This window comes from Montipora capricornis, chromosome 10 (assembly GCF_036669925.1).
Source record: "Montipora capricornis isolate CH-2021 chromosome 10, ASM3666992v2, whole genome shotgun sequence".
In the NCBI taxonomy this organism is placed as follows: domain Eukaryota; kingdom Metazoa; phylum Cnidaria; class Anthozoa; order Scleractinia; family Acroporidae; genus Montipora; species Montipora capricornis.
Window position 1 is genome coordinate 70,857,674 of NC_090892.1, and position 27,704 is coordinate 70,885,377.

At 38.5% G+C, this 27,704-nt stretch overlaps 3 protein-coding genes across 3 annotated transcripts in view; 1 reads left to right on the forward strand and 2 right to left on the reverse strand.

Annotated features, from left to right (window-relative positions):
• Positions 1 to 10,000, reverse strand: part of LOC138018559 (protein virilizer homolog) — a 66,397-nt gene extending 56,397 nt beyond the window's left edge. Inside the window, exons 1-5 of the mRNA XM_068865242.1 lie at positions 9,895 to 10,000; positions 9,203 to 9,315; positions 7,610 to 7,696; positions 7,441 to 7,489; positions 7,215 to 7,356 (exon numbers count right to left, since the gene is read on the reverse strand). Of these exons, the coding sequence (XP_068721343.1) occupies positions 7,215 to 7,356; positions 7,441 to 7,489; positions 7,610 to 7,696; positions 9,203 to 9,315; positions 9,895 to 9,972 (469 nt within the window). The 5' untranslated portion in view covers positions 9,973 to 10,000. The remainder of the gene's footprint in view (positions 1 to 7,214; positions 7,357 to 7,440; positions 7,490 to 7,609; positions 7,697 to 9,202; positions 9,316 to 9,894) is intronic.
• On the reverse strand, positions 1,143 to 7,186 carry LOC138019044 (uncharacterized). The gene is made up of 8 exons (XM_068865705.1): positions 7,031 to 7,186; positions 6,840 to 6,995; positions 5,022 to 5,141; positions 4,160 to 4,219; positions 3,458 to 3,490; positions 3,152 to 3,181; positions 2,020 to 2,118; positions 1,143 to 1,220 (listed from the first exon to the last, which is right to left on the reverse strand). The coding sequence occupies exons 1-8, from the start codon at positions 7,184 to 7,186 to the stop codon at positions 1,143 to 1,145; spliced, it is 732 nt and encodes a 243-aa protein (XP_068721806.1).
• Positions 10,001 to 17,535: 7,535 nt separating the features above from the next.
• On the forward strand, positions 17,536 to 26,450 carry LOC138021493 (type 2 phosphatidylinositol 4,5-bisphosphate 4-phosphatase-like). The gene is made up of 7 exons (XM_068868381.1): positions 17,536 to 17,686; positions 19,617 to 19,810; positions 21,241 to 21,347; positions 21,689 to 21,803; positions 22,392 to 22,438; positions 22,747 to 22,871; positions 25,092 to 26,450. Exons 1-7 carry the CDS (start codon positions 17,554 to 17,556, stop codon positions 25,196 to 25,198), a joined length of 828 nt encoding a protein of 275 aa, XP_068724482.1. The 5' UTR covers positions 17,536 to 17,553; the 3' UTR covers positions 25,199 to 26,450.
• Positions 26,451 to 27,704: the final 1,254 nt, after the last annotated feature.

Consider the following 27,704-nt stretch of genomic DNA (forward strand, 5'->3'; position numbering starts at 1 on the left):
TTTTATTACCAAGTTTACTTGTTGCTCATCTGCAGATCTGGGGAAACAATTTTAAAAAGTCTTAATAATTTTTGTTAACTACTTGCTAGACTGATTCACATGACATCTTGGCCACCATGTTGGTGCCCTCAACAAAGACACGGTGGCCATGTTGGTGCCCCGACCAAATCCTCCCGGACTTGCACTCTATTATTATGCAAACGCTTTCTTTTGTTTTCATTGAAAAACAGGCTGTTGATCGCATGAGTGAAAACCAACAATTGGCTTATTCATACATTTATTCTTAATACATATGTTTTCTTACTTGATTCATTCTCTACTATTTTATTCCAGCCATTCTATATGGGTGTTTAGACAACTTCCTGTTGGCATTGTCCAAATGAGTTTAAATTTGGGTTTGAAAGAACTTGCCTTTAATTTTTTTCAATTTAGGGAAAAAAGTACCAAAATTGCCAGCACTTTTCATTAGCTGTGTTGGTACATACTGAAACCACTGAGTATGTATACATTTACGTAACTACATTTACGTAGTTGGAGTTTGATCATAATGCCAAAAGGCTGGAAAAAAGCAAAATAAGGGAATGTAAGCATTATTCTGACATGTCAGTCATGATAGGCAAGAGAAATTTGAATGTGATTGCCATGTCATTTGCCGTTATGGTCTTTTTCAGATGTTTTATTTAGTGTTGCAGGACTAGACAACAAATGGACTGCTTTGACAGTGTTTTTGTTTCTTTTATCCTCATTGCGCATTGTATTCCTTCTCACAACAGCCTGAATTCCCTCACCACATTGTGCACACATATTGTCTTGAGTGGACAGACTTTGCAGCCCTAAAAGTGTGAGCACATCCAGACAAACATCTTGTGAATGTACAGTGTGTTTGCAGGCTAATTGAATGGCTAAGCTACATGTATTTTCAACAATTAATTAATATTACAAACACAACTACAGAGGAAAGATACAGTAGTCATGTACAAAACTGAAAGACTAACAATCAGAATGACCCTCACGATGGCTTTCAAATGCCATTTTAATTTAATTTTTTCTTGAAATGTAATTACAACAATTTAGTAAGATTATTAAAAGTAATTCCATCTTACAGGAATCTTCAGAGTAGTAACATTGTTAATTAAAGTAACTCAATCTGACTTACAAGAATCTTCAGAGGCTTTCAAAACTGCCTTCTCATGCTCTGTACTATCTGGTGGAGTGAACGCCTGGAAATAATTTTAGGGAAAACAGAATTTTCTTCTAAAAAAAGACAACCATCATAATTACAAAAACTTGGCTATTAATAATCAACCAAGCCAAGATGTCTGGCATCTTCTTGATGAGTCACGCAGGCAAAAGGCTTGCCAGTGCATTGCATTCCCATCCATCTCTTATTGAGTTCACAGGAGTAATGGGAGCATAATGCAACTCAAAAAATGAGCTCACACACAGAAAATAATGTTTTTTGCCAGTCTAGAACAGTGACCTTTAACATCATGATATCATTGAAAACAATCTGATACACCTGTATCTTAACAATGACAATATGGATATGTTGCAGATCATTTTCTTCCTTAGGTAAATCACAACCAAACTTGGTCATTTTGTTTAAACCTTGGTCAACTTACAAGTTTCATATTCCGAGATCAAGTTCTTCCAACCTAGGTCAGTTTGGTGCAGGAACAAAACACAGGTCACCTGTAGGTCATTTTTTTACCAATATAGAAAGAACCCTAACCATTTAAAAATGCTAAAACTAGGCCTAAAAACTTTTACTTAGGCCTACTTAGGTTTAAGGTTAGCTTTAATGAATGTTTAGGATTCTATCTGTATTGGTAAAACAATGACCTGTGACCTGTGACCTGTGTTTTGTACCTTTACCAAATTGACCTTGGTTGAAACAACTTGATCTAGGTTGAAAGAAGTTGACCCATGTTGAAACAAAATGATCTAGTCTGGTGGCAAATTAACCTAAGAAACAAAATGACCTGCAACAGATACAGTGTATACACGTAAATGACTTACAGTTAGTATGGATAAGTCACATTGATAAGGGTTGAAACTGACAGAGACTGACATCCAAGCATCCTCACTGTAAACGTCTAATTCCCCAAACGTTACATCCTGAAAATGAATGGGATCCGAAAATCATAGATTAGCAATGCCAATGGTTAAGGCGTTGATCACAAGGCCAGCACCAGGCACTAGTTGTTCAAAGGCTGGATTTTTATGTTTATTAACCCATTGATTCCAGGGGTTCCCCATTGATGAGTAAAATTGTCTGACATTAGACAGAGTAAAATACTTAATGAGGAGACCAGCTCTTAACCAAAATTTCAACCTTGAAAGACCTTTCCAACCTTGTGAAATCCTTCTTAAAAATACACACACGCAGGCCGCCATCTTGGATTATATGTGATGTCATTGAGCTCAACCTGAAGTTTGGCGGGAAGCTTGAACACACAAAGCTGTTAAGATTCCCCTTCCTATTCCAGTCATGCCTTTTTGTTCAGCAACACAAATTCCTCAAACAGGTCAGACGGACAAAACACCGTTCATGTTGTTTACATTTAAGAAAAGTGGGATCGGCTGAGCTCAATGATTTGTGTACTTTTAACAAGGATTTCACAAGGTTAGAACGCTATTTCAAGATTGAAATTTTGGTTAAAGGCTGTTCTGCGAATGAAATTTCTATAATCGATAAAAGAAGGATTGACATTTTGGAGTGCACTTCTCCTTTAAATTCTCAACTCAGATAATGCAATTCTAGCATTCTGATTGGTTCATTGCATCTCCGTTACCAGCCATTATACCTGCGTTTGACATTATATGGAAATGAATGTGGCAAATGAGGCTCAGCATAAAATTTTTGGCGACTGGAAGTCACGTCACTTTCCGGTCATTTTTTAAACTTAAATAAAATTTAGCAAAACCGAAGGTTAAGAATTTAATAAAACAATTATTCCATTCCCCGTTGTTGGATATGAGATTACTTGGCACTATGCGCCTTGTTGGCTATTTACCATCTCATATCCAATGCGGGCTCATGATTATCATTCAGGCAATAACTATCCTGTGTATGATCTGTACTAAGCACAGGGAGTGGTTCCTAAGCACTAAGAAATTAATTCTAGTAAATAATAACTTTGATACTTACAGTGTCATCTAAGGTTCCGTCCTCCATATCCTAGATGCCAAAACAAAAATAAAGAAAATAAAAAAAGTTACTTTAGATAAAATAACCAGAGAGTTGTAATAAGATGTCTTTCCTTCCATTATTACATAAACCATGTTGAACTCTGCAGCCAGATGCATGATGAGCTGGTAAAGAAACTCAGAACTCTTGGAGCCTTGACTGCTCTTTATGTTCAAATCCTCAAAGCAACAAAAGATTGATCTCACCCACCACACAAACTTGCACTATGCTAAGAAAATTAATAATTTAATGCACATCATATCATACCTCTTCATCGCTCAGTATTTCTTCATAGCCATCCTATTAAAAACCACAGGTACATAGTAGAATTAGAATCACACAATCACAATTTCTTCTTTGTAGTTACCAAATAAAATACAGAATATTATCACATAAGGGCCCTACTCCCCACCCTTAAAACCACCATTCAATATCTCTGAAAGACGTGTGGGGATGGGCACTTACCCTAACATGAGCACTGGAAGTTTAGGCAATTTTTCTAGACTAATAATTAATTTTGCAAAATCTTCACATGTAAAGAAGACCAACAAAAATAATCCTGAGTGCAAAATATAATTTATGAGCAATAATTGCCTCCTATAGACACTTTAAAAAATTCAGCTTTGAATTCAGGTCTTTAACTCTTAATTTTGTCTAAAATCTGGGCTTCAAAACATACATTTATTTTATCGAGTCCTTTCTCGGGAACACATGAGCCGAACAAATTGACCTGCTCCCAACTGAGTGGCTTCATAGTCCAGGATGTAGAGCATTGCACCTGTATCGCAGGGGGCATGGGTTCCAATCCCATTGAAACTGATTGAATTCTTCAAGTGTCACTATGAGACATTATTGCTTCAATTCTGAAAAATCCAGCTAAGCGTGAGGATCACTTCTCAATTTCACCTATAACCTGTGCACACTGTCTTCAAAAATATACGATGGTACATTACTTTTATTTCATCACACCTCTTTGTTATCGCTTGTTCTGGCAAAGGTTCTTTTCTGCTTTTCTGTCAGTTTTTCTCTCTTAAAAATAACATCGTTTGTCGAAGGTTAAAAAAACTTTTTTTTCCTGAATGCAAACTTTTCCAAAACATTCCAAAGCATGCTTTGTTGATCTGAAGCAATTAATTCTAATTTTTTTGGTATGCCGAAGTGATGTCATGGATATTAGTTTGTTCAATCCCAGAAGACGTTTTCACACCAATTTCTTCTTCCGTGAAAGAAGCATAAAATTTTAGATTCAATTGAAGTCAGATGACATTTACATTCATTTGAATAAAAGAGATGAAAACACATATGTCCATTAATGCACCTAATAAGATACACACCCAATTCAGACATCCAACACAAACTGTCCATTAATTTAAGACTTAGCCTTTGCTACACCTATTACTGACAATAAGGTAAGGGTACAGATTAGCCTTATTTTTAGCTTAAGGACCGTAAATGTAGTTGTTTATCCTCACTTGAGAAGCAGCATTTGGGTGACACTTTGTGATGTTTAAGAAATAGAAAACATGTACCGTGTTTCTATCAAGTTATAGAAACACGAGTGAAAGTTTGAGAGAACAAGAATTGCTTTGGGAACACGAGCCGCAGGCTGCGGGAACACTTCACGATGCTTATTGAAATCAGCATGCATCTACAGGTAATTAGGGGCATTTCTGAACATAACTGGTTGAAGACTGTTCAATTCAGTGTTTGATGATACTGGAGTTACAAGTAGAGGGGAACACAGATGCAGTGACTAAAATATAATTTCATGGAACCACCTTGCCTATTTTTAATCATTTTGTATTTTGAGATTTTGAAGCAATTCACTTACAACATCTTCAGGTTCCTCATCATCAGACATAAACAAATTGGATGGTGATCTGTCAGGTGTAAGTGGCTCAAATAAGTCATCAGCTGATTGATTGCCAGACTCCTCCTCATCGGCTGCTTGCTAAAGAGGAAAATGTAAACATTTCAAAATTGATTCGAGGCATTTTCCTTTCAGATTAAATTGGAGTCTTCAAAACAGCTTTCAGAACATTCATTGTTGATCCACTCTTCCACCCTCCCCCTAATCCAAGAAAGCTTGAAATGTGCTCTTGCAATTTTCATAAACTTTAACACTAGGGATGGATCTATTATTTTTTCACAAATTAAACAATATTGTATACAGTGAAGCAGATACAACGTGCACTGTGCTTTTTCCCCACCCCTGTAGATTCCACTTAAAGAACCCACACTAGTTAAGTGCTGCCATGAGCAGCTTCAATTCTCAGATGCCATCTCAGAAACAGACCCATGCCTGAAGAGATCAATTTTTTCAATGGTGACCAGTGTTCTCCATAAGCTCCAGCGACTGGCGAAAATGGCCATCTAGTGGTCTCGGAAGCCCAGATATTCACAGATAATTTTTTTTTTACAGTGGGATAATAAATCCATCATATTTGTTTCTCAACACCTTGTTTGATAAAAATAAATCGTTGATAGGCAAGAGATAAAAAATAGAATGATAATAACATATTAAAATCTTTGCAGCCATAATATTTGTTTTAATAATGTCTGGCCAGTTTTTGCAGTGGCATGTTTATATAACTAGAAATAGAAGATCTTATTTCTTTCCTGGGAGTGGGAATATTCTTGCAGCTATGCGTGGGCACTGATCTGTGACTGCAGCAAAAAAAAATTAAGCAAACAAAGCAACAATCACTGTTCACTGCCTGGAATAAGTTCTTGCTGTTTATAGCTGCAGCAAATTCGTCGATTTCATGCCCGAGTTATCCAGTTAATCGCTTAATATAGTTTGGATGCAAACCATCAAGGTAAATTCTTGGTGAACAAACAAGTATAGTATCTGAACAATGCATAAATACCATAGTTGTAGTCAGGCATGATAAAAAATAAGAATTAAAACATTTTTGTTGTCACTGACTAAAAGGCCTTTTTAATGAACGTTTCTTCAGCATAAATGACTAGGAATGGAAATGAGTACTTTAAAAGAGCCGCAGAAACGTCAGTTGGGATTGCCGAGGGCCTTGTAAAAATCAGGAATGTAAATGTGTTCATTAATCGCATTCGGTGCGCGAATTGAGTGCCACACTTCTAAAAACAATCTTTTTGACCACTGGGAACAGCGGTCAATGATCTTGATGTCGTCAAGGTCAAACTGATGATTGATTTGTATGCAATGTTGAGTTAATAAAAAATTTCTCTCTCCCGTGAAAATCGCTTTCTTGTGCCCTCTAGTCCTGGATCTTAGGGCTCTTGATGTTTGACCAATATAGACTTTGTCACAGTTTTTATTATTGATTTTATAGATCACTCCTTTTACAGTGGAAGAAGAAAAAGACGGATCCATTGCATTTCTGGACACCAAGCTAAGACAACCAACCAATTGAACTATAAAAACTAGCGTCTACAGGAAAGCCACACACACTGACAAATACCTCCAATTCAACTCTCACCACTCTTCTCAACACAAACGCTCAGTAGCTAGAACCCTTCTCAACAGAACAAAGAACATCCCTTCTACTGACACGGCCAAATTATCCAAACATGAAAACGAAAACCTGTTTGCTATAGGTGAATTAAGACTTCAAAAATTATGAAGAACTAATTCACTTCAAATAATGGCAAAAATAATACATTGTACCTCCTCTCTGGGGGACCCTGGTGGTGTTGTTGGTTTAGCAGCAGTACTATCCCCAACAGTAGCTGTAACAATTGAGGGTGATCTTGAAGGTGATTTTATGCTTGGTGGTGACTTCGGGGGAATCCTCTCTTTTTCTTTAGCACCCTTTTTTTCTCTCTTGGTTGTGGTTGTCCTTCATGCTTGTCTCTTACCTCAGAAGACCTCTCCAAAGAACTCTTGTTTGGACCTAACTCAGTGATTCTGTCTGCACTCCTGTCCCTTTTGGGCTTTTCAGGGCCCTGCTCAAAAGTCCTTTCAGCCCTCACAGGGACTGTTTCAGGAGCTACCTTCCCTGATTCCTGATCCATTCTTTCAGAGTCTCGTTCAGGGCCCGGCTCTCCACAATCACTGGTGGTCTTTCTGCCCTTGTTTCTGGGCGCAGCTCATGAGCCCGTTGGTTGACATCAGTAAAGAGGCCGTACAGACTGATAGTGATCCTGTTGTACCATCCACGGAGAACAACAACGTCAGTTGCACCCTGTTGACAATAAATAAAGAATGTAATTCCACAAACAAATAAACATCTTTTGAAAAGGAAAAAAAAACATACTGTACAACTCACCTTAGAATAAGTAACTAGTTGAAAGTTGTTTGGTTCTTTGTATTCAAGTCTGTAGTAACAGTAAAGATACTAAAATTTAATTTTTTTTCTTTTAAATTTTATTTCCACACTTTCAAGAACAAAGGACAGAAAAAATTTAAAAGAAACAATAATCTTTCAGGCTACTCACTGTCCAAGTCTTTCAAACACTACATCTGAAGGTCGGTCAAGATTTCGAATGAACAAATCCAGTTTGAAAGATGGAGGATGAGTTTCTCTAACAAATATCAAAAAAACAACATCAGCAACTTATCACCAAACTTGATAACAAATGCATTCAGCATACATAACTGCTGTTACAATTTTAATACCAAAATTACACCTAAATATTGCCCTATCATGCAGTTAAAGGCAATTTGACTGAGACAATGAAAAGAAATCCTCCCTGAACCAGTCCTGAATATTTGATGTTCATGATTAAGTGTCAGGTACGATTGTCTGGGTGAGTGTAGCCCTAACAGACAGTAAACACTAACAGACATTTTGATAACCTGAGCAAAAGCCATCTTCAGAGTAAAATGATTTGTGTATCGTCAGTAGATAACATCATGACTTGGTTCTCCAATCACACCAACAACCAGAGTCTTTAATACCATGTACTGACATTAAGTCAACGAAATGTTAGTCATCGTCGTCCTCAACTCACCTGGACAATTATTGTACTTCACATAATTCTGATATGACTCCTGGGTTCAAACCATAGGCCCATACAGAAAATACCATAATACTGGGTCACCTCGCAGCTCTTACAAGGTCTCACCTGATTGGAGACCACCCTTGAGGTTTAACAAAACAACAAATAACAGAAACAATGGACCCTAGGCCTAAAACACAAGGGCTGCAACTCTATCCTCTAGGGTCCATTGTTTCTGTTATTTGTTCTTTTGTTAAACCTCAAGGGTGGTCTCCAATCAGGTGAGACCTTCTAGGAGCTGCGAGGCTACCGATAATACTCTTTGTTTGTCCCCCCAAATTTTACATAAGCAGTTTTTGTTTTCTCTTGGGACCATAGTAAGTCCCAAGAGCAACAATGCTTAAGCAAAATTTGGGGGGACAAACAAAGGGTATTATAATGGTATTTTCCAAAGTGGCCTATTTACGATTTATCACTTTCATACATTCTTAGAACATGCTTATGTACCTGATGAAGACGTATATTCTACTTTCCAGCCCTCCCTTTTCCCTCTAATCTCTTGTTGCTGAACTAGCTGCCTGTGTGGCTATAAGTGAGAACTTATGGCTTCAGGACCTCTCCAGGACCAGACCCTGTCAATGTTTAGTAATCAGCATTCACAATCTTCGTTCCTGGGCCCGGTTGCTCAAAAGCCGATTAACGCTAATCCCAGATTAAAAATTGACCAAACATTTTATTTCTCGTCTCTCAAATGCAGTTCAGCGCTGATATTCGGCAAAACTTTACATTAAAAGAGGTCACTCTTGAAAAACAAAAATAGGCAAAAGAAACTTTCACCAAAAAGTTGAAAACATGAAACAAAAGTTTACGCTAATCCTGGATTAAGTTAATCGGCTTTCGAACAACCGGGCCCTGGTCTCCCCAGGCACCTATCCTGTGGTATTCATAACATGTGTTGATACTTGTCCACGAAATATCAGTAATTAAAAAATATGTAATGGGTTCTACTAATTTTTGCTAGGACCTTGACACATAAAACTTATGGACATTTGACACCTAAAGAGTTGATTCAGGTGGGATCTAACATACCCCATTTTCTCTCTCTCGCTGACAGCTGCATGAACTCTGTGGCCTGCAGGTATCACTCTCACCTCCTGCACACAAACTGGTCGTGGAAAACTTACCAAATCAAGATGCATTTCCTACACAGGAGTAAAAATGTTTACAGTTTCATTTCAAGAAACAATCAGCAGAAAATTGAGAAATGCTACGCCACCAAATTACTCATCCTACAAGGGCAAAGATTAAGTAGAACCACAGTATAGATAACATTTCCTTTAAAATCACCTCCTGCTTATCATATTGAAACTCTAAAATGTCCTATATACCTGTACACATACGCTGTACATAACTCCACGATAGATTGAGCTAATCAAAGCAGAATTATGCAATCTTTTCTGTAACAATGACCCAAAAATCACAATTGCGGTCCTTCAAGTCAATTAGATTAATCTAATTGACTGCTTTCCGCAAGTACAGTATTGAATCTAGGAATTTTAAAATCCGACTTCATTAAATTGTATGTCCTGCTGTTAACATCATTACCTTTAAATATTTTTTATAAGAGTAGGTATAAGATAAGTTTGAAGAAGTTTCTTTTTATGTTATCGGAGTTGTGTTTGTATACCACGCGTAGTGTCCTCTCTTGAAACTTTTTTTGCTCCATTAATAACATGCTAAATTTTAAGTATACTGCAATATTAGGCTCTTGGTCAAGTTACCTCATTTTCTGGATGGCTAAATGTGTCACAAAACAGCAAAACGGGGTCTACAATCTCGGGTGACACGACAGCAGCCATCTTGTCTTCTACCCACAAAGCTATTGCAGCCAAGCTCTCCTTCATGTAAACGTGCACAGGACTTTATTGTGCTCGACAACTACATTGAGTTGGTTGTCCTCTGTCCTTCGCGCTGGGTATCCTGTGCACGAACAATGGTAAGGACCCGGGGTAAGGACCTTGGTAAGGACAAAGGACACCAAAATCACCAAAAGCAGGTGGCGAGTTCAACAGTAACGGTTATTTTGGCGTTGAATGACCAATCAACAGGAACCCATTACGGTTCCTGTCTGTCGATCACTCAATGTCAAAGTCTGTGTAGCTGGCGGTTCTTTTTGGAGCACGAGAGATTTCGAGCGAGCGGCGCAAGAAGGCCCAGGGAAAACCACTTGCGTTCTCTTGCGTTCCGCAACAACAGAGTTGCAGTGACGTTCAGGGTGTCAAAGTCCCCATTTTCTCCTATTTTCCTATTATTTGGTTTTAGCTGTACAAAGACATTTATACATCAGGTATAGCCTCAATCTTAGTAAACCCTGTAACGCGTTTCATTTTTGTGGAAGAAAAATGTACTTAGTGGTATGGGACATGAGAAAGAGCTAATTTCTTTTTCTTAAGCCGTCTTTACACTAGCACAAAAATCTGGCACGGCAATCCGAAATCTCGGTGCCGTATCGATGTTTTTCAGGCACGGCACGATGAATTTTTCGTGTGTAAACAGAACAAACAGAATGCATATTAGTTCCCTGCTAGCAAAGGTCTGTTTTCTTTTTGCTTTCGCTAAGCTGACGAGTACGGGTCGAAACGTAAGCTCTGTGGTTACTTAGCGACCGAATCCTCGCGTGCCGGATATTTCACGTTGTGTGGGCTCACTTAACAACAGCGGAAAAACTGTAAAGGAATGCGCAGGACACAATCGGCAAACATATCATGGGGCATGGGGCAATGATCATATTGACTGTGTACACAACACAAAACTGCGTGGAACTTTTATTGATCAGCGCCTCAAATGGGATGAGCACGTTATGCATCTCTCCTCCTCCTGCTATGCAATCCTAGCTACACTGAAGAAAATCAAAAACATACTACCATTCAACAGTCGTAAAATCGTATTGCAGTCTCTTGTTTTATCTAAGTTATTTTATAATGATTGTGTACTCTATCCAATTCCTTTGGGTCTAGTCAAAAAAATGGAGAAAGTACAGAAAGCGGCTGCCAGTTTTGAGTTTGGAAGACATGTGTCCATGGATGATGTCATCTAATTGAACTGGTTACCAGTGAAGCAACAACTAGAATGGCGTACTCTGAAGATCGCTCACAAAGCACTGCACGATCCACTGACCTAAGTACTTGGATATTAAAAAGGTTAAGCATGAAAGAACTCTGCGATCAAGTGCAGAAACATGCTGGAAATATCCTTGAAATCAAATACTTTTCAAGATCAAGTGGCGTCAAGTTTTAATAAACTTCCCGTTACCATCAGAAACTGTAAAGACCATAAAGAGTTTGTAAAACGTACTTTTAAATTTTTATTAGCGCAAACTAAAAAAGATCGCATGTAGTTTCTGTTTCGATATTTCTGTTTTTACATATTTTTTATTTTAGATATTCCTATTATTTAGACATTGCAGGCGAAGAGCCATTCACGAGGATATACTGCAATAAAGTCGTTATTATTATTATTATTATTATTATTATTATTATTATTATTATTATTATTATTATCATTATGTAATAATTTTTATTTATTCTTTTATTCAACTTACGAAATTCTACAAATTAGACATTACAAAAAAATTACAAATTACCTAATATGAAATATTATTCTTTATACCGGTATACAAAAAGTGTTCTTTTCTAAAATTCAAAAAGCAATCATTTGAACTAAAACTTATTTTAAAAATACTACTGTCTATTTTAAGTTCATTCAATTGTCTCGACGTCTATATCTACTTTCCCAAAATCCCATGAGACTCGCTTTCCAGTCCTTGATTCTCTCAGACAAATCAGAGCGGATCTAAGGAGTGCAAATGACGTTCTTGCACGAATCCAAGCAATTGTCTTAGCATAGTGTTCCCCTTTCTTTAAAGCGATTCACTCTGCTGAACGTCTGTCGAACGTTCCTTTCCCATCCCACCGGTTTTTGTGAAAAATAGAGTTGTAAATGTTCTATGTTCGACTTCAAGGACTCGACTTGAGTACTGGCGCTTTTTCTCGGTCTCATGCGAACGATAGATCTGTTGTGGTTCTAGGTCCCTGCAGGATTCGTCATTCGGGTGACATACCCTAACATCAAAAAAGGCTGAGTTTTGGTGTTCCCAAACTCTTGCATCTTGCGCTCTGTTAGACCCTCTCCTCAACTGCTCTCCAGAGACATCTTGAAGAACACGTTCAATAGCTACATCGCTACAAACAGTCCTCAGAAGCTAAGCTTCCAGATCTCTAAGTTCCTTGTGACGCTGGATGACAAAACCGCCCATTTTGCAGATCATACACAAGTAGATGGAAGGTCGTCTATTGGCCAGTCATAGCGCAACTTGATCCCGTCACGGAACTGCCTTTTGTTGAGGTTGAACCCCAGCTCTTGAAGAGGAAGAACTGTTAGCCACATCGATGACCCTTTCTGCGTAGCCAGATCTAATGCGCGCCTAGTCTTCTGTGGCGCCACCTCCTTGATCCTCTCCGTCCTGCCTTCAAGATCCTTCGCCCTTTCTCCTCTCACTGCTTGCAGAGTGGATTTTATCAGAGAGTCGTAATAAGATGTTGAATACGTAAGGCATACAGTCCCATAGCGAGGGGATCCCCCAGTGTTGTTCCTTCAGCAGATGGGATTTCCTGATCTCCAGTGATGAATAGGCGTGATGACCGTGTAAAGGTATTAATTGTATAGACGGCAATAATCGGGCACAGAACTCAGATGTTATGTAGTGCTACCGCTCTATTGAGTGCATTGAATGCATTTGACGAATCAATTAGCAAATCGCCCTCGGTGTCATCAGCCTCAAAGATAGCGTGCATTGCGTGTACAGCAGCTTCACTGCCAGACTTCTGTCGAGCACACAGCTGCAGAGATCAGCTGGCTTCTACCACATTCTTCTTAGCGACAATCATGACACATTTTCTGGTGATACGCCTTATCACCTCGCCGACTCCTATTGGTCTAAGAGCACCTTTTCCTGTGTCCAGGCGGGTCAAACGGCTTGCCACTAGTGGTTCTATGGTACTATGATCGATGTACTGTGCACACAAAATCTTTTCCATTGTGGCTATCGCCTCGCACAGTCTTGACGATGACTGTTTAAAAGATTTGTCAGGGAGTATTCTTCGAAAACGGTTCGCGTCCACGCCAGATGGACCCCACGCTCCCTTGGTTCGTAAAGCAGCTTGCCTGATCATATCACCTTTCATCTCTGAATAGAGTGTATCTGGTTTTGCATCATCGATTGGCCCAAAAAGGACGGAGCCTAAGTTGGCCAGTTGTGACAACTCATCCTCTACCTCTGAAATGACTATTACCGACAATTCCTAAGTTTCTCTAAATTGACTATTATCGTCAATTTAGGACGCTTTGCGCTTGATAGGGATTATGGGAAATGAATATCTATTTTTAAAATCCGAACCCCAATACCTGAACTCGCTGGACTCGAACCTGCGAATGTTCGATTGTTAACTCTTTCACTTGACCACTAGACTACCGGATCGCTAACTGCCAGAAATTTAAAATATATATATGTCAATATATTTTTTCTTCCGAATGCCGCTGCAAACTGTTATTTTAAACCACTTAACCCCTAAAGATCACATGGCTGGTAAGTGTGCCGATTAGGTAAATAATCAGGATAGATATAAAATTATTGCTGAATAATGGTTAAGTCTTAGTCTTGATTTTAAAATGGTTATCTTGGAGTTTTTACTGTGTAAGCTTGCTTCTTAGTGGGTGTTGATATGCGATAACAGCGGCATTTGGAAGAAAACAATTATTGACATTAAAAAAGTATGACGTACACGCAGTTAGCGATTTGGTAGTCTTGTGGTTGAGTGAAAGGGTTATTAATAGACCTTTTCGGCTTGTACACTTTGTTTTCCCAATACAGATCATGTGATAATACTCAGGAGGCTTGGTCCTTTGTTTCGTTCATTAAAAAGAGTGCATGCAGGCATATTCCCTCATTTTAATGAACAAAACAAAACACCAAACCTCCTGAGTATGATCACATGATCTGTATTGGGAAAACAAAATGTACAAGCCGAAAAGGTCTATTAATTGTTCCCAGGTTCGAGATCTGCTTGTCCAGACGTTGGCTTTTATAAGAACATTTTTATTTTCCGTGATCCCTATCAAGCTTTCAGTGTCCAAAATGAACGATAATACTTCACTTGGAGCAAATTGACAATTAAGAATAATCCTTCAATTGAGGAAAGAGCCTTGGTTGAAAAGATTCTCGCTTGAATGCACAGGAATGTACGAGATCAAATTAATGCGTTTTCCACTTTGTTGAACGCAATGGGCCTTTTGCAGCTGGCGATCACATGGTTAAAAAAAAGGCACGCAATGCGTACGTGTGGAAGTGCAGTAACACAGCGCGGTTCGTGTCAACTGAGCTGCGTTTTGTCTTCCAGGAGATTCAAGTAAACTTTGCGTAATATGTAGCTCTAATAGTACACGTTGTTATATAGCACGATATTGTTTTGGTACCGTATATCATTATAGTGCCATGGTAGATGTCTTTGGTAAGTAGCCCACTGAGAAGAAATGTGGTTACCAGTAAAATACTAAATCCCAGAAAGATTGAAGAAAATAATAGAGAATCGAGAAACATTGGCTTCGAGGCTGACATGTTGATCATTTTCAACTTCCGTTACCACTTCTTTTTCAACACAACTTTGAGCGTGCACTCTGAGCGTCAGCCGGACAGCTTTGTAATCCCTGTCTGGCGGGGTTAGTACTTGGATGGGTGACCTCAAAATATGCGACTTGCCGTCAGAAAAATAGGACCGAAAATATATTTTAAAGCTCAAAAATGCTAACTAAGCAAGGTACAGTTTTATACACAGTTTTTAGGAAGAAAAGAAGAATAAGTTTTCAGGAAGTGTCGATCGAGAATAACTATTTTGCCATCAGCAACAAGATTTGCAATATGAAAACAACACGAATTTTGAACCGCGAATATAAAAAATTACCATCAGCAAAAAAAAACGTTTTGGGAGATTTTTGATACGTTCAATTTTGTTATTTTACTTTTGGCTGCACAAGTAAATCGCAAAATCGAAAGTGACATCGAATTCAGCGGGCGCCGTGATCAAGTTACCACGGCATGTTTACTCGCGAAACAGTGAAGCATCTGTTTATTACAATTTAATGGCATATAAAAAGCCATAAGGATAAATTGTAAAAGAGTTGCGTGACCCCATATAAAAACAAATGATGTGTATCAAATGATCTGTGTCAAATGATGGAAAGATACCGACTTTTGTTTTTGTTAGTTTTCTTTTTCTTTCAAGTGTTATAAAGTTTGACAATGAATGTGCGAATTCAACACAAAGATCACAATCACCCAACTCTTGAGGTTGACCATTGTTTCTGCGAAGTCAAAAATTTACTCTCCAAGACGAGGTTATTTATCACCAGGTAATTCCATCGTCTTGGGAATAGCAGCAACTTTATTATTCATCAGCGTCACAATTTTTTGCCGATTTTGGCGCTCATTTTGTTGAAACTCAAGCACGCTTTCAACAGACCTGTTTATTTTCGTGACTTATGCACTGCTTACAGTGCACTACAACAAAAATCCTCCCTTATCATATTTCAACACATCATGACAAAATCTCACAAAAATCTTTTCCAGCGAAAAATGTGTTGAAACAAACAACATATTTGCTATTAGAGGCAAAAACCCTTCCTATTTCAATTCCGTGCGTGCAAACGAGACACAAAATCGGTGTCACATAGCATATGCAATTAAATAAATTTCTGACAGTTCACATCAAACCCTTTTCGAAAGAACCTTGACGGTAAATAATTAAGCACCGAAGAGACAACAAGCTTTCATTCAAATAAATTTTCACTGTTAAATTTCCAATTTTTTTTTACCTTTGCAGAGTTGAGTACAAAATAAATGTTACTTGCCAGACAACTTAGATGCGACTTCAGTAAGAGTTTGATCGTAGCACGAGTCAAGTTCGAGCCCGAGTCAAGTTCGAGTCACGAGTCAAGTTCGAGTCAAGTTAAATTTTCCTTTTTTTTTAGTAGTTTTGTTTTTAATTGCTGTGTGAAAATAATGTACCAGAGGTAATTAGGCCTAATTAGGTCTTTTTAGGGCTAATTAGGCCTAATTAGGCCTAAAGAAAAGTACCCTAAACATTCATTAAAGCTAATTAGACCTAATTAGACCTAATTACCTCTGGTACATTATTTTCACACAGCAATTAAAAACAAAACTACTAAAAAAAAAAGGAAAATTTAACTTGACTCGAACTTGACTCGTGACTCGAACTTGACTCGGGCTCGAACTTGACTCGTGCTACGATCAAACTCCCTTCAGTAAACACTGTTAGACAGACAACAGATAAGGGCCGTTTGGTTTCAGTGTTGTACATAACACCACCTTGGCGAGATATTAGAAGTACAGCTTACTTTGATTTCGGCTCGACGGGGGAAAGATTGCTGTCGAAGTCTATTACTCGTCGCTTTTAAGATTCCAGATCTTTATGTTTCACCGCCTGTCTTGACGTTCCATTCTTGAGCTCCATATGGGTATAATTTGTTTAAGGATGTACTCAAACGCCATGCGCGTTACAATGACTTTCGACGCCATTGAGGGTAAATTAAATGTCCTCCTGTGTGCACCAGAGAAATCTATGCATTACCCCAGCCCCCTCAAACGTAACAAAATACGCAAAGAAGACTCTATGCACAAAGACACCACTTCGCAGGGGAGTGACAGGCAAGACTAACACGGAAAAAAAAAGAATACGGAAAAATGAAACGCAGATTCCGACTGGGTTTGGCAACCCAGTAAAATGAAAAAACCACGAAATGATGCATGAAAGCCAGATTCCGACTGGGTTTGGCAACCCAGCCACAACTTGGACACACCTACAATTTTCTTGCAATTTAAAATGTTCACTGATATGAATCATTGGTAGCAGTCCATTTCGCAGTCAGTCGAGCTGCACTTTATCCTAAGGGAGAATGGGGAGAGAGACCATTCTCCCCTCGTTACTTTGACTTCGCTTTGCGTGACTACAGCGGACCAATCATGTAAATAATATTTACGAAAGTTAAGTAGACTACTTCACATGGACTCTTGTTGTCAGTCAACCCAACTTGGCAACATTGTATAGGAAACAACCGGAATAAAAATGACTTTGATAAATTCAACTCAATATGAATTTCTTAGTGCGTATACTTAACCTTTTCAACCTTCGGATTGCTTAGATGTTTCGATATAATAAAATCTGAGAGTAAACACGCGTGGAAAAAGAGTATATGATCTCATTCCCCTGATTTGATTGGCCTATGTGTAGCGTTGGTGACCTGGGTGACGTCACACATTTTTGTACAGCTATCACATGACCTATCATAACCCAACACAAAAGGCAAGAATGGCGGAAAACGCAGAGAATGATTCCATTTCATCTCCTCCCATGGAACCAGATTCAAGTGAAAACGCGCCTTTGCTACAGGAGGAAGAAAATCAAAGTGAAGATCTTGGCCCTCCTCCACCTTTTGTCGCAAGTAAGTGACCGAAAATGCCTAAAATTTGTTTCCTTACTCGAACTTTAACTTGGAGGCGAAATATCCGGTCTACTCTGTAATTTAGTCTCCTCACGTAGTTCCCTAGGACACATTATTTTGCCAGTGTTTTTTTGACCGATATTTCAAGAAATTTGTAGTAAGGGTCTTGGCTGTCTTCCACCCCTTGCAGAAAACGAGTGATAAGCTTATTTGCAACCAAGATGACTCGCTTCCTTTTGCAAGACAAAGTTCCTGTTCGAGTTTGCAAATAATTGTATTGATACTTCCGATGTTAAATTTGCTTAAATTATGTCTTGGACAAAACTGCAGAGTATTCTTTTGCAGTGAGACTTGCTCTGAATTAATCGAAATGATAAGGAAGCAACTACTCTTGGCAATCTTACGTTTAAACACACAGACGTACGACAAGCAAACTGACGTCTACCTTCATTCACATTGGTTTCGAACATCGATCTACGTAATTTTCACATCAAACCTGGTCCTTGTAGTTTTTAATCGTATTGAGGGGGAATGATATTTTTTGTTCTTCACATTAAAATTATAAACGGGGGGAATTATAAAGTATCAAAGACGATCAGAAATTGATTTTTGTGTTTATTCTCTTGGTAACCCCCATGGGTTAAACTGGTCTCTGTTGCGATCTGTTTTCACGTGAATTCAGCCGTTTTCCCCTTACCCGGCTCACTTACAAGTCATTTCATTTAGGTAGTGGCGAAAGTTGAGCCATAAGCCTCGTAGCATGCGGATCTTTACATCATACTGTAATTAATGCTGTTGTCACACAATCAAAAGTTCTGAATTACAAGATCAGTGTCCTTTGTTAAACAGTAGTGTTATACCGTTATTACCTACCATTATCGCTGTATTTATTTAACAGTATCACCATAAATCAGGTGCAGTTCAATAAGTTCCAATTTTTCGAACAAAGGTTTGTTTTCCATGGAGAATGGAAATACGTTTCACAACAATGTACTACCAAATGAATGAAGGGGTAGTTTCTAAAGAAACTGTGATGCTGCGTCGGTGGGGAAGTAGTATACAAAAATTTGGTTTTATCAACAGAGTTGATAATGTAAATTGGCCACCGTACAGAGATTCTAAAAGCTGACGTTTCGAGCGTTAGCCCTTCGTCAGAGCGAATCCCATGGAATAGGGTGCCATTATTTCTCATTGGATTCGCTCTGACGAAGGGCTAACGCTTGAAACGTCAGCTTTTAGAATCTCTGTACGGTGGCCAATTTACATTATCAACTCTGTTGATAAAACCAAATTTTTGTAATGTACTACCAAAACTGGTAGACTTTTCTTTGAGAGATTGCCGTGACAATTGCCGTTTGCGACAAACAGGAATGTTTTGGGTCACATATGCTGCTTCATAAAAAGGGATACGTCATGACATTCCTTCGCTTGCTGCGCTTCATCGCTTTGTTCTTTCAAAAATTGAAACATGTTGCAACTGAAAGTTTTTTATAATATATATTTTCCTGAAGGAGTTAGGTGTGAAATTATAACGACCGAAGAAAATGAGGTGGTCAGCTTCAAGGAACTGTCAATGTCATAGATTATGTTAGCTCGGAGGCTTTCTCCCATACTTTTTTCCTGAATAAAAGATCTTCCCTTGCTATTCATGGAATAGGGTGCCATTATTTCTCATGGGCTTCAGACGCTTAGGAATGTGATCACGTGTGCTTACCTATATGGTGTCATTTGTTGATCATGGGCGCATAATTCAAAGACATTTGTTGGTAACAGAAAGTGTTACGTTCTTCTCTGAAAAAACAGTCTACCTGTTTTGGTAGTATCATCTAATTTTTCTGTGGCTTGATCCATTCACAAATAATATTATCTGTTTACCATGTTATTTCAAAATACAAGCACATAAACAATCATAATTTCTCTTTACCCTCAGATTGCTCCCCTCTCGTACCAGGAACTCCCCCACCAGCTTATTCTGAAATGCCACCTCCATATCCTGTAAATGCACCACCATTTCCAATGAATACTGAGCCATCTGTGATATGCCGTGTGTGTCAGCAACTTATCTATATAAGAGGAAGGGAACATCAGCGGGTAGTTAAGTGTTCCAACTGCCAAGAGGCTACAGTAAGTATGCTGTGGATTATTCTTGGCTTTTACTTATTTTGGTAGCCACAGATTTCATAAAAGTAACTGTTAATTTACCCAATGTCTAGTTAGAGAACACCAGGTTTCTCAGCTTGTGAAATAAAAGACATGGGTCTTTGACTTGTTTGGAAAAAATGTCCATTTTCTTATTTCTCAGGGACTTGCTCTACAGAAAATGTACAGCATTTGAGCATGTATGCCTTTGTGTGCTTGAAACTGATGCCAAAAAATTGTTTTGAATGCACTGTTCAGTACAGTGTAGAACATACTCATACTGTAGACCATATTCATAAATGGCAGCCAATAAATAATAATTCTTATTTCTTTGTCCCAGTGCTAATAAGGCCAACTAGCCTCATTTCATCGACAAAATTAATGACAAAACAAATGTTGTTAGTACAGGGTGAGACTAGTTGGTCTCATCAACACGAAGACAAAAGAATAACTTATTGGCCGTCATTTATGAATCTGGTCTATAGATATACATTACAATTAATTAAGGTAGCACCTTTAAGGGTTATGATCCCAAAATTAAGCATACACCTATATTTCCATACTGTCACAGTATTAGTTTTTATACTGGCATAGATGCAGTGAGATGCAGGATTGCCAAGAGCCACCTTGCATCTCATGTGTAGCTCATTAAAAACAAAAGAGCACATTGTATCATGACGTTTCTTTAAATTTAACCTCAAAAATAAATTGATTGCTGACTTTTTAATAACATGTCACGATAGGGTTTTTTAATATTTTTAACTTTGAAGTGTGCATGTTGTATAGCAAGTTTTATTATTCAACACATTGTGACCATGTCCAAATATTGTCATAGCATGCTCAATATTTGTTGTGCGTACTCAACAGATATCTTGTGATATACTTAATTTTGTGTGTTGCAGACAAAAATGGTAGTTTTCCAGCTTTTACTATCAATGAACATAAAAAATTGTGCTTTGTCATCAATGTGTTGACTATTACATGTAAAACAATTATCCTGCTCAATCTTGCGGAATATCGCCTGATTTTAGCCAACTCAGCCGACAAGGCCATCAGCTAAGTATCATGCGATATTCTGCGTGATTTCGCAGTATAATAATTATTGTTAAATATATGTAACTTTTAAATAGGCATGTTAGTTCTGTATTAGTTTCTTTTAATTGTCTTGCCTTGTCACTGAAAATCCCCTCTAGGGTAGTTTCAATAAACTATTGTATTGTATTGTACTTAATTTTCCGCAACCCTGCAACTCACTCCATGGATGTTGATTTTTTGAGTACTTCCTTGTGTGGCTTGTGGTGTAAGTCATGATATTTTCATGCTATGAAACAGAAAAGAATAAAGTATAGATGTGGAATCATCACATGTTAAGTTGTTGTTTATTTTATTTTATTTGTTTGTTTTTGTTTTCGTAGCCCATTAAACCACCTCCAGCTGGAAAGAAGTACATTCGATGCCCCTGTAATGCCCTATTGACATGCAAAGTATCATCTCAGCGAATATCTTGCCCAAGGGCAAACTGGTAAGCAAAATCATGGCATCTGACAGGATGCGGTGATGCGGTTCAGTGTAATTCCCTAAATCTGCATTCTCTACATAATTGCAATATTTTTCGCATGAAACAGAAGAAATGCCAAATGTTAGTGATAAAGCAGTTGCTTATCATCCTCGCAAACATATAAAAGCCAAATATATTTACTATTTTGAAACACTTATTTCCTGAACATTCAAGAAAACATGCCATTTCATTTGCAAGATGAAGCCTCCAGGCATTCCACTCAACTTTCTGCAATGAGCCTGAATACTAGACTGTTTTCACTGTCACAGGTTACTTTAACATTGCAATGTCCTTGGTTTTTGCAGCAAGAAGATAATCAATCTTGCTCCAGCCCCTTGTGTCCCTTCAACTTCTACTATTCCTCTTGTGCAAAGGGCACAGTTCCGAGTCACTTGTGGCCACTGCAATGAAATCTTTGTGGTATGTTTCAAGTCTTTCATCATTGATTTCCAATGTCCTTGTTCCCTCTTTTAGTTAATTTTCAGTTTTTGTGGGTAAAACACTTATATACAGGTGTCCAAATGCCCACATTGTCATCAGATATGTAAGAGTATAAGTGTAAGAATGTAGGCCTACAGTGTGCATGATGTACAAAAATAAACAAGAGTGGTCTTTAATTTGAAGAAGTGATCCTCAAAATTGATAAGAATTCATTTTTTCTGGACAAAATAAAAACAGTATGAACTACATGTAAAACTACCTGGACGACAATGATTTAGCAGTGCGTGAAATTGTCAGGGGCACTCATTGATAATTTTTGTTAATTTTTGAGAGAGTCAAACTGTTCTAAGAATTTTGGTTCTACACATCAAAACAGCTATTTTCCTAAAGAGATTTGATGAATGTGAGCTAAGCAACTTTTTGAAGTGGTCATGTCAACTACCCAAGCCAGCTTACACTTAGTTGATACAGCTAGGTTATAGTGCTATTTCAAAATGACAAGACCAGTGTTTACCCCATAGCACTACCCACATGTATGAAATACATACCTGTTTTCTTTCTTTCCAGTTCCACACTACAAGCCATCTAGCAAGGTGCCCACACTGCAGAAGAATGTAAGTCTATAAAGATTTCTGGGCTATCGTGAAATTACCTGTTTCTATGTGTCATTAAAGTACATGTAGTTGCCACCAAAAGACCTAAAAACTTATCCATTCCTTAGAGAGCCACTTATTGTTGATAAAGTTTTGGAGAGCCTTAAAATTCACTGTATTTCTATCTATTGTTATGTCCTAAAGAGAGAGCATAAAACTGAATTTTTCATCGTTATTATTGTCGATTTCAAACTCTTCTCTTTAGAAGACACCATCTTTGTTTGAGTTGCAGAATTTTTTTTTTGTGACAACTATTTTTGTTGTTCCAGATCATCTGTTGGGCATCACTTTGCTAAAACACGTGCCATTATTTTTGCCATCATCGGCTTCATCTTCTTGGCAGCAGGAGTTGGAGTAACTGTTGGAACATTAGACCTCGCTAAAAGCACTGGAGGTATGAGGAAACGGCTTTGGGTAAACAGTCAGCCATAGTTTTTTTGAGCAGCTAAAACATGTTTTTGCACCAGTGAAGAACCAAAAGGAATTCCCTAACCTTGGTACTGTAATTTACTGAGGGCAGCAACATGGTCTGGGTAACAGAGGTTTTTTTTTTACCTACACTACACTACAAGCAAAGGTGTGAGAAAGAAATCCTACAGCTGTTGGCTACAACCCTTTGATTTACCAAGTTGTGGCTGCTCGTGTTTTCCTTTTTAGTACTTATTAAGTATGGCCTGTGAAGTGTATTTGTCAGAGGTATATTTTGGTGTGCTTCAAAACAATCCTGGGACTGACAATTACTGAAAAAATAGATTCTACAGAAACATTAACCCATTGACCCCTTACATGTAATAGATTTTATTCTGTCGAACGCCAGGCGATTTTACTCATCAGTTGGGGGGGGGGGGGGGTTAGGAGTCAGTGGGTTAACAACCTCCACATCCACCCCTTTAAGCCTGTCTACACCTACGTCTGCGTGTCCCAGCACTCGGCAAAGTCCTGTTGTCCTGTGGCTGTTTCTGCTTAGGTGGCCTCGTACACCATAAACCTTTTTGGGACGGTATGCCAAGCCAGCCACTTCTGCTGGAACACTCACAGAGGACAGCCACAGCACCGGGAACTTCATCCCCTACTCTTCTCGAATAGTGTGTGGATTCTTCCGAGAAGCCTGTCGTTGCTTGCAAAAAGCTTGAAAAAAGCAGATGTCCTGCAAGCATCACAAACTTGTCTTGTGTTTAAAACATTTGGCTTATTGCTTCAATGCAAGTGACATAAACATGACCAAAGTGTACTTTGAATATCAACAATTTAAAGGGGCAGTGTCACGCTATTTCAGTAAAACTTCAAAATGCTAAAAATACGTCTTTACATCAATCAAGGCCACAAAATAATGGTGTAGTTTTGTTGCCAATAACAACTGAAGTGCACTGAAGCTATTTTTTGTTATTTGCATCCATGGATGGAGAGGATGGAAATGGACTGAAACTTGAAAAGACTGGCCAGTTTTTTCAAGTTGGGAGATGATGTCCGCAAAAATTAAACACGAATTGCTCTTTGTGCCAAAATTATATTTCATATGTCGGTGGGTTGTCAGGAATGTTGTACGTCTGAGCTAAAGTACTAATTTAGATTTTTACCCAGTTTTGACCTAAAAACAACAAATTTAGTATGGCAGTGCCCCTTTAAAGTCTGTGACTTTGTCTAATTGGAAGATCTGCTTCCTTGAATTTACTAAGTGGATCACTTTGGTTGAGAGCTACTGTGCAAGACTCTGAAGAGGCCATGGGTTGAAGCCCTGACCAGTCCTAAAATAACTGAGGAGAAATTTGATGCCTGAGTAACTTCATGGTCAGACCTTCAGATTTTCTGAGATTAAGGCCACAAAGTGTAGTCCATATCTCTCATGTTGTTAACACTGTGGACTGCTCACTGGTGCTCAGTTGGTTGAGCATCAGGCTGTCACACAAGAGGTTACGGGTTCAAATCTCGGCCGGATCAACACTCAGGATCTTAAAATAAGTGCCGCCTTTGAAATTTCATCTGCAAATGGTTAGACTTTCAAGTCCTCAGGGATAAGGGCTATAAATCGTAGGCCCTGTCTCACAATTATCTTCTATGCTCATAAGTTCCCTGTGGGAAGTTAAAGAACCCACACACTTTCATGTATTCGATAAGAGTATGGGATAAAGTCCCTGGTGTTGTGGCTGTCCTGTTCTCTCCAGCAGAAGTGGCAGGCTTGGCAGTGATGTCTCTAAAAAGGCTTGTGGTGTATGAAGTCCCCTAAGCAGAAACAGCCATAAGTCAAAAAGGGACTTTTGTATGTATGGGATGGGGTTCCCATTGTTGTGGTCTAGTGTTCAGTGAGCTACTAAAGCCCACTATTTACTACCCTTGAGCTCCCTTACCCCCATATTTTATTGCATTTACAGTTGGAATGTCTGTCAGGTGATGGATTTGCTTTCCAGTTAAAGAATTCCACCAATTTTCAATATTGAAACAAAATCCCTTTTCCATGGCTCATGTTAAATTCTAGATCACCGCTGCTCTACCCACTGAGCTACTAGGCCAGACGGGAGCAGGCCGCGGGAACCGAAATTCTAACACCCTTCGTACCTGCATTAACAAGTTCAACTTTAAACTCCTTTGTGCTAACTTATGTTGTGCTCTTACTAAGGTATTTATGTCGTATGGATTGGAGCTTTTGTGGCTGGCATTCTTAACTTGATAAGAAGCTGCTACTACTGTACAATGACTGTCAGTTCGATCGAAGGACAGCCATAACTGAGATTTACAGAAGTCATGTACACAAGTGACATCTTTGGGAAGTTCATCAAACCTTCACAAATGTTGATTGATTGATCCGTTTGATTGTGATAATGCTGGAATCACATTCACGCCTTCTTTCCTGAGGGGAGTAATTAAGTCTTTAGAAATAGATTTTAGTTGTCTCAGACAAGACATACAGCATATTTTAAATAAGTGTCCACTGTAATGAAAAATTTGATTCAAAACTGGAAGGGATATTTGAAACTAAATAGCCCGGTTGTCTTCTTAGGTACTGATTGTAAATGTCATCTAAGAATAGTAGATAATTAATTTGTATTAACTAAGGCAGCATTTTATTGTGTGTTTTACAGTGTACTAATATTTCATTGAAAAATAACAAAATATGCCGAGTTTAGTACTCCATGACCCATCCTCTCGTTGGAAGGTTAACGATGGGTCATTTATCTGTAGTCTCGATTTAGAATTGCTGGAAATGTCAGGTATTGTTGTGAAAGTCAGGAATTGTTATTTCACCACTCCCATTTTATACAGTGATTGCAGTCGACTCCCGTTAACTAGAACCCTCGCTAACTCAAACCAAAATCGATTTCCCGTGGATTCCCGTTATACGTTAACTGAAATTTACCCTCGGTAACTCGACTCTCCCGCTAACTCGAAGCAAATTACTTTTCCCTTCAGGTCATCATCTATCTATTTTTACCCCCAATAACTCGAACCACATATGTCAGTGCGTGGCAACTTCAAAGCAAACAGTGTACTGCAGTCCAAAGCAGCCCAAACCCTGAACTGGACTGACAGGTTTTGTGAAGTTACACAAAACTTGTCAGTCCAGTTCAGATTTCGTTGTTTTAGGGTACATTTAACTTCAGTGTTCTGTATCTTCAAAAAGGTTGCTGCGTAACTGATTACTCCCGATAACTAGAACCGTTTTCAATTTCCCCATAAGGTTTGAGTTATCGGGAGTCGACTGTATAGCTAATAGGTCTTCTGTTTTAGTTTTCACACACTGTAACTTGAGCCATTATCCAAGTTACTAGTTGTTGTTTTTTTAAATCAAGTGTAAACCATGTGCTATTAGTCAATCGTAAACATTTTGTGGATAATGATAACTTGGTGTATGGGAGGATCATTCCAAATGCAGGTGTTAGTAATGTTATTTAGTTAATTGTAGTTAATTAGTTTTTTGTGCAGGTCTATATGAAGATTTTTAACGCTTTTAGTATTCTTTTTAAACTCAACTCTATTGACATTTGTGCTTAATTATTTATAGTTGTATTCTACACCTGTTCGCGTGTGACATTTCGCTTGCTCCTTGTACAGCTCTATCTGAAATTTAAAAAAAAACCAGTTTCGAGATCACTTCAGACGAAATGTGAAGTCTTTCTGATGGAATTTTGTTTTATACTTGTTAAAAGGAAAAGTTCGTGTTAAGTGTTCACCGTCATCGAGTTTGGTGGACTATATTTAGCAATTGTTCCATGAGCCCCAGCTGGATACGAGATGGTAAATAGCCAACGAGGCGCGTGGCACCGGGTTTGCTATTACCAATCTCGTATCCAACAAGGGCAAATGGAACAACTGTTTTATTAAATTTTAAGTTTAAGAAACGACCGGAAAGTGACGTGACTTCCGGGCGCCAAAAATTTTATGTGGAGCGACATTTGCCGCATTCATTTCCTTATAAGGTCAAACGCAGGTATAATGCCTGGTTGGCTATTTACCATCTCCTCTACTAACTATGTCGTATCCAACGCGGGCTCGTGTAATTGTTAATTATACCGGCCCCACCCATTAATTTTACCGTGATTTTATTGGCTACTGAGCAAAAGTTGTTTTGCCTAATCCATTTTCGGAATTGTCGTTGATGCGTCTTCTTTAATAGTTGTTTAGACGGATTTGGTCTGAAATGTACGTCACTGTGCGCATTTTTTCTGCTATATCGTTGTTTTGTCGTTATGTATCATGCACCGTAATCACTTAATGTGAGCATCTACAAGAAATTTAGGCTCGATGCCAATTCTTTTGTTGTTTTCTGGCTTATTTGACCGTGTAGCCATTCTGCCCGAGTTCCCAGAATTTAGTTGAGATGGCGAAGCGTGATCAAAGCTACAACTAGCCGGCTCGCCTTGCCCTTATTCATTACGCCAATCGGGTACAAACTTCATTTCAGGTTGATATCGTGTCAGTTGCGGTCTCTTGGTCTTAATTGATCAGGACCATTTTCATTTTCTTTTGGTGTGCTTTCAAAACGGTAGGCAATTCTGTGAATAACGAAATTAAGCGCTGGAAAAAAATGCATTATAGATTTTTTTTTTCTACGAAAGTGAAGGAGACGTGACAAAGACTTTCAATCTCATAAATGAATTAACTTCAAGAAACAAAAAAGGCCGGATATCAAGAAAATCACTGTGAACGGTACTTCTATAACGGATCCTGAAAAACTGTCAGCAGAACTTAATAAGCATTTCGCTAGCATTGGGCTTCGTCTTGCTGCCCAAAT

What these genes read in the sequence shown, in the direction of transcription:
- LOC138019044 (XM_068865705.1), bottom strand. Translation starts at nt 7,186, where the DNA reads ATGGATCAGGAATCAGGGAAGGTAGCTCCTGAAACAGTCCCTGTGAGG. An exon ending in AAATACTGAGCGATGAAGAG is followed by an intron (nt 3,182 to 3,457) that starts GTATGATATGAT and finishes TTTGGCATCTAG; the next exon opens with GATATGGAGGACGGAACCTT. An exon ending in GTGACTTATCCATACTAACT is followed by an intron (nt 1,221 to 2,019) that starts GTAAGTCATTTA and finishes AATTATTTCCAG; the next exon opens with GCGTTCACTCCACCAGATAG.
- LOC138021493 (XM_068868381.1), top strand. Translation starts at nt 17,554, where the DNA reads ATGGCGGAAAACGCAGAGAATGATTCCATTTCATCTCCTCCCATGGAA. An exon ending in TCCTCCACCTTTTGTCGCAA is followed by an intron (nt 17,687 to 19,616) that starts GTAAGTGACCGA and finishes CTTTACCCTCAG; the next exon opens with ATTGCTCCCCTCTCGTACCA. An exon ending in CCAACTGCCAAGAGGCTACA is followed by an intron (nt 19,811 to 21,240) that starts GTAAGTATGCTG and finishes TTGTTTTCGTAG; the next exon opens with CCCATTAAACCACCTCCAGC.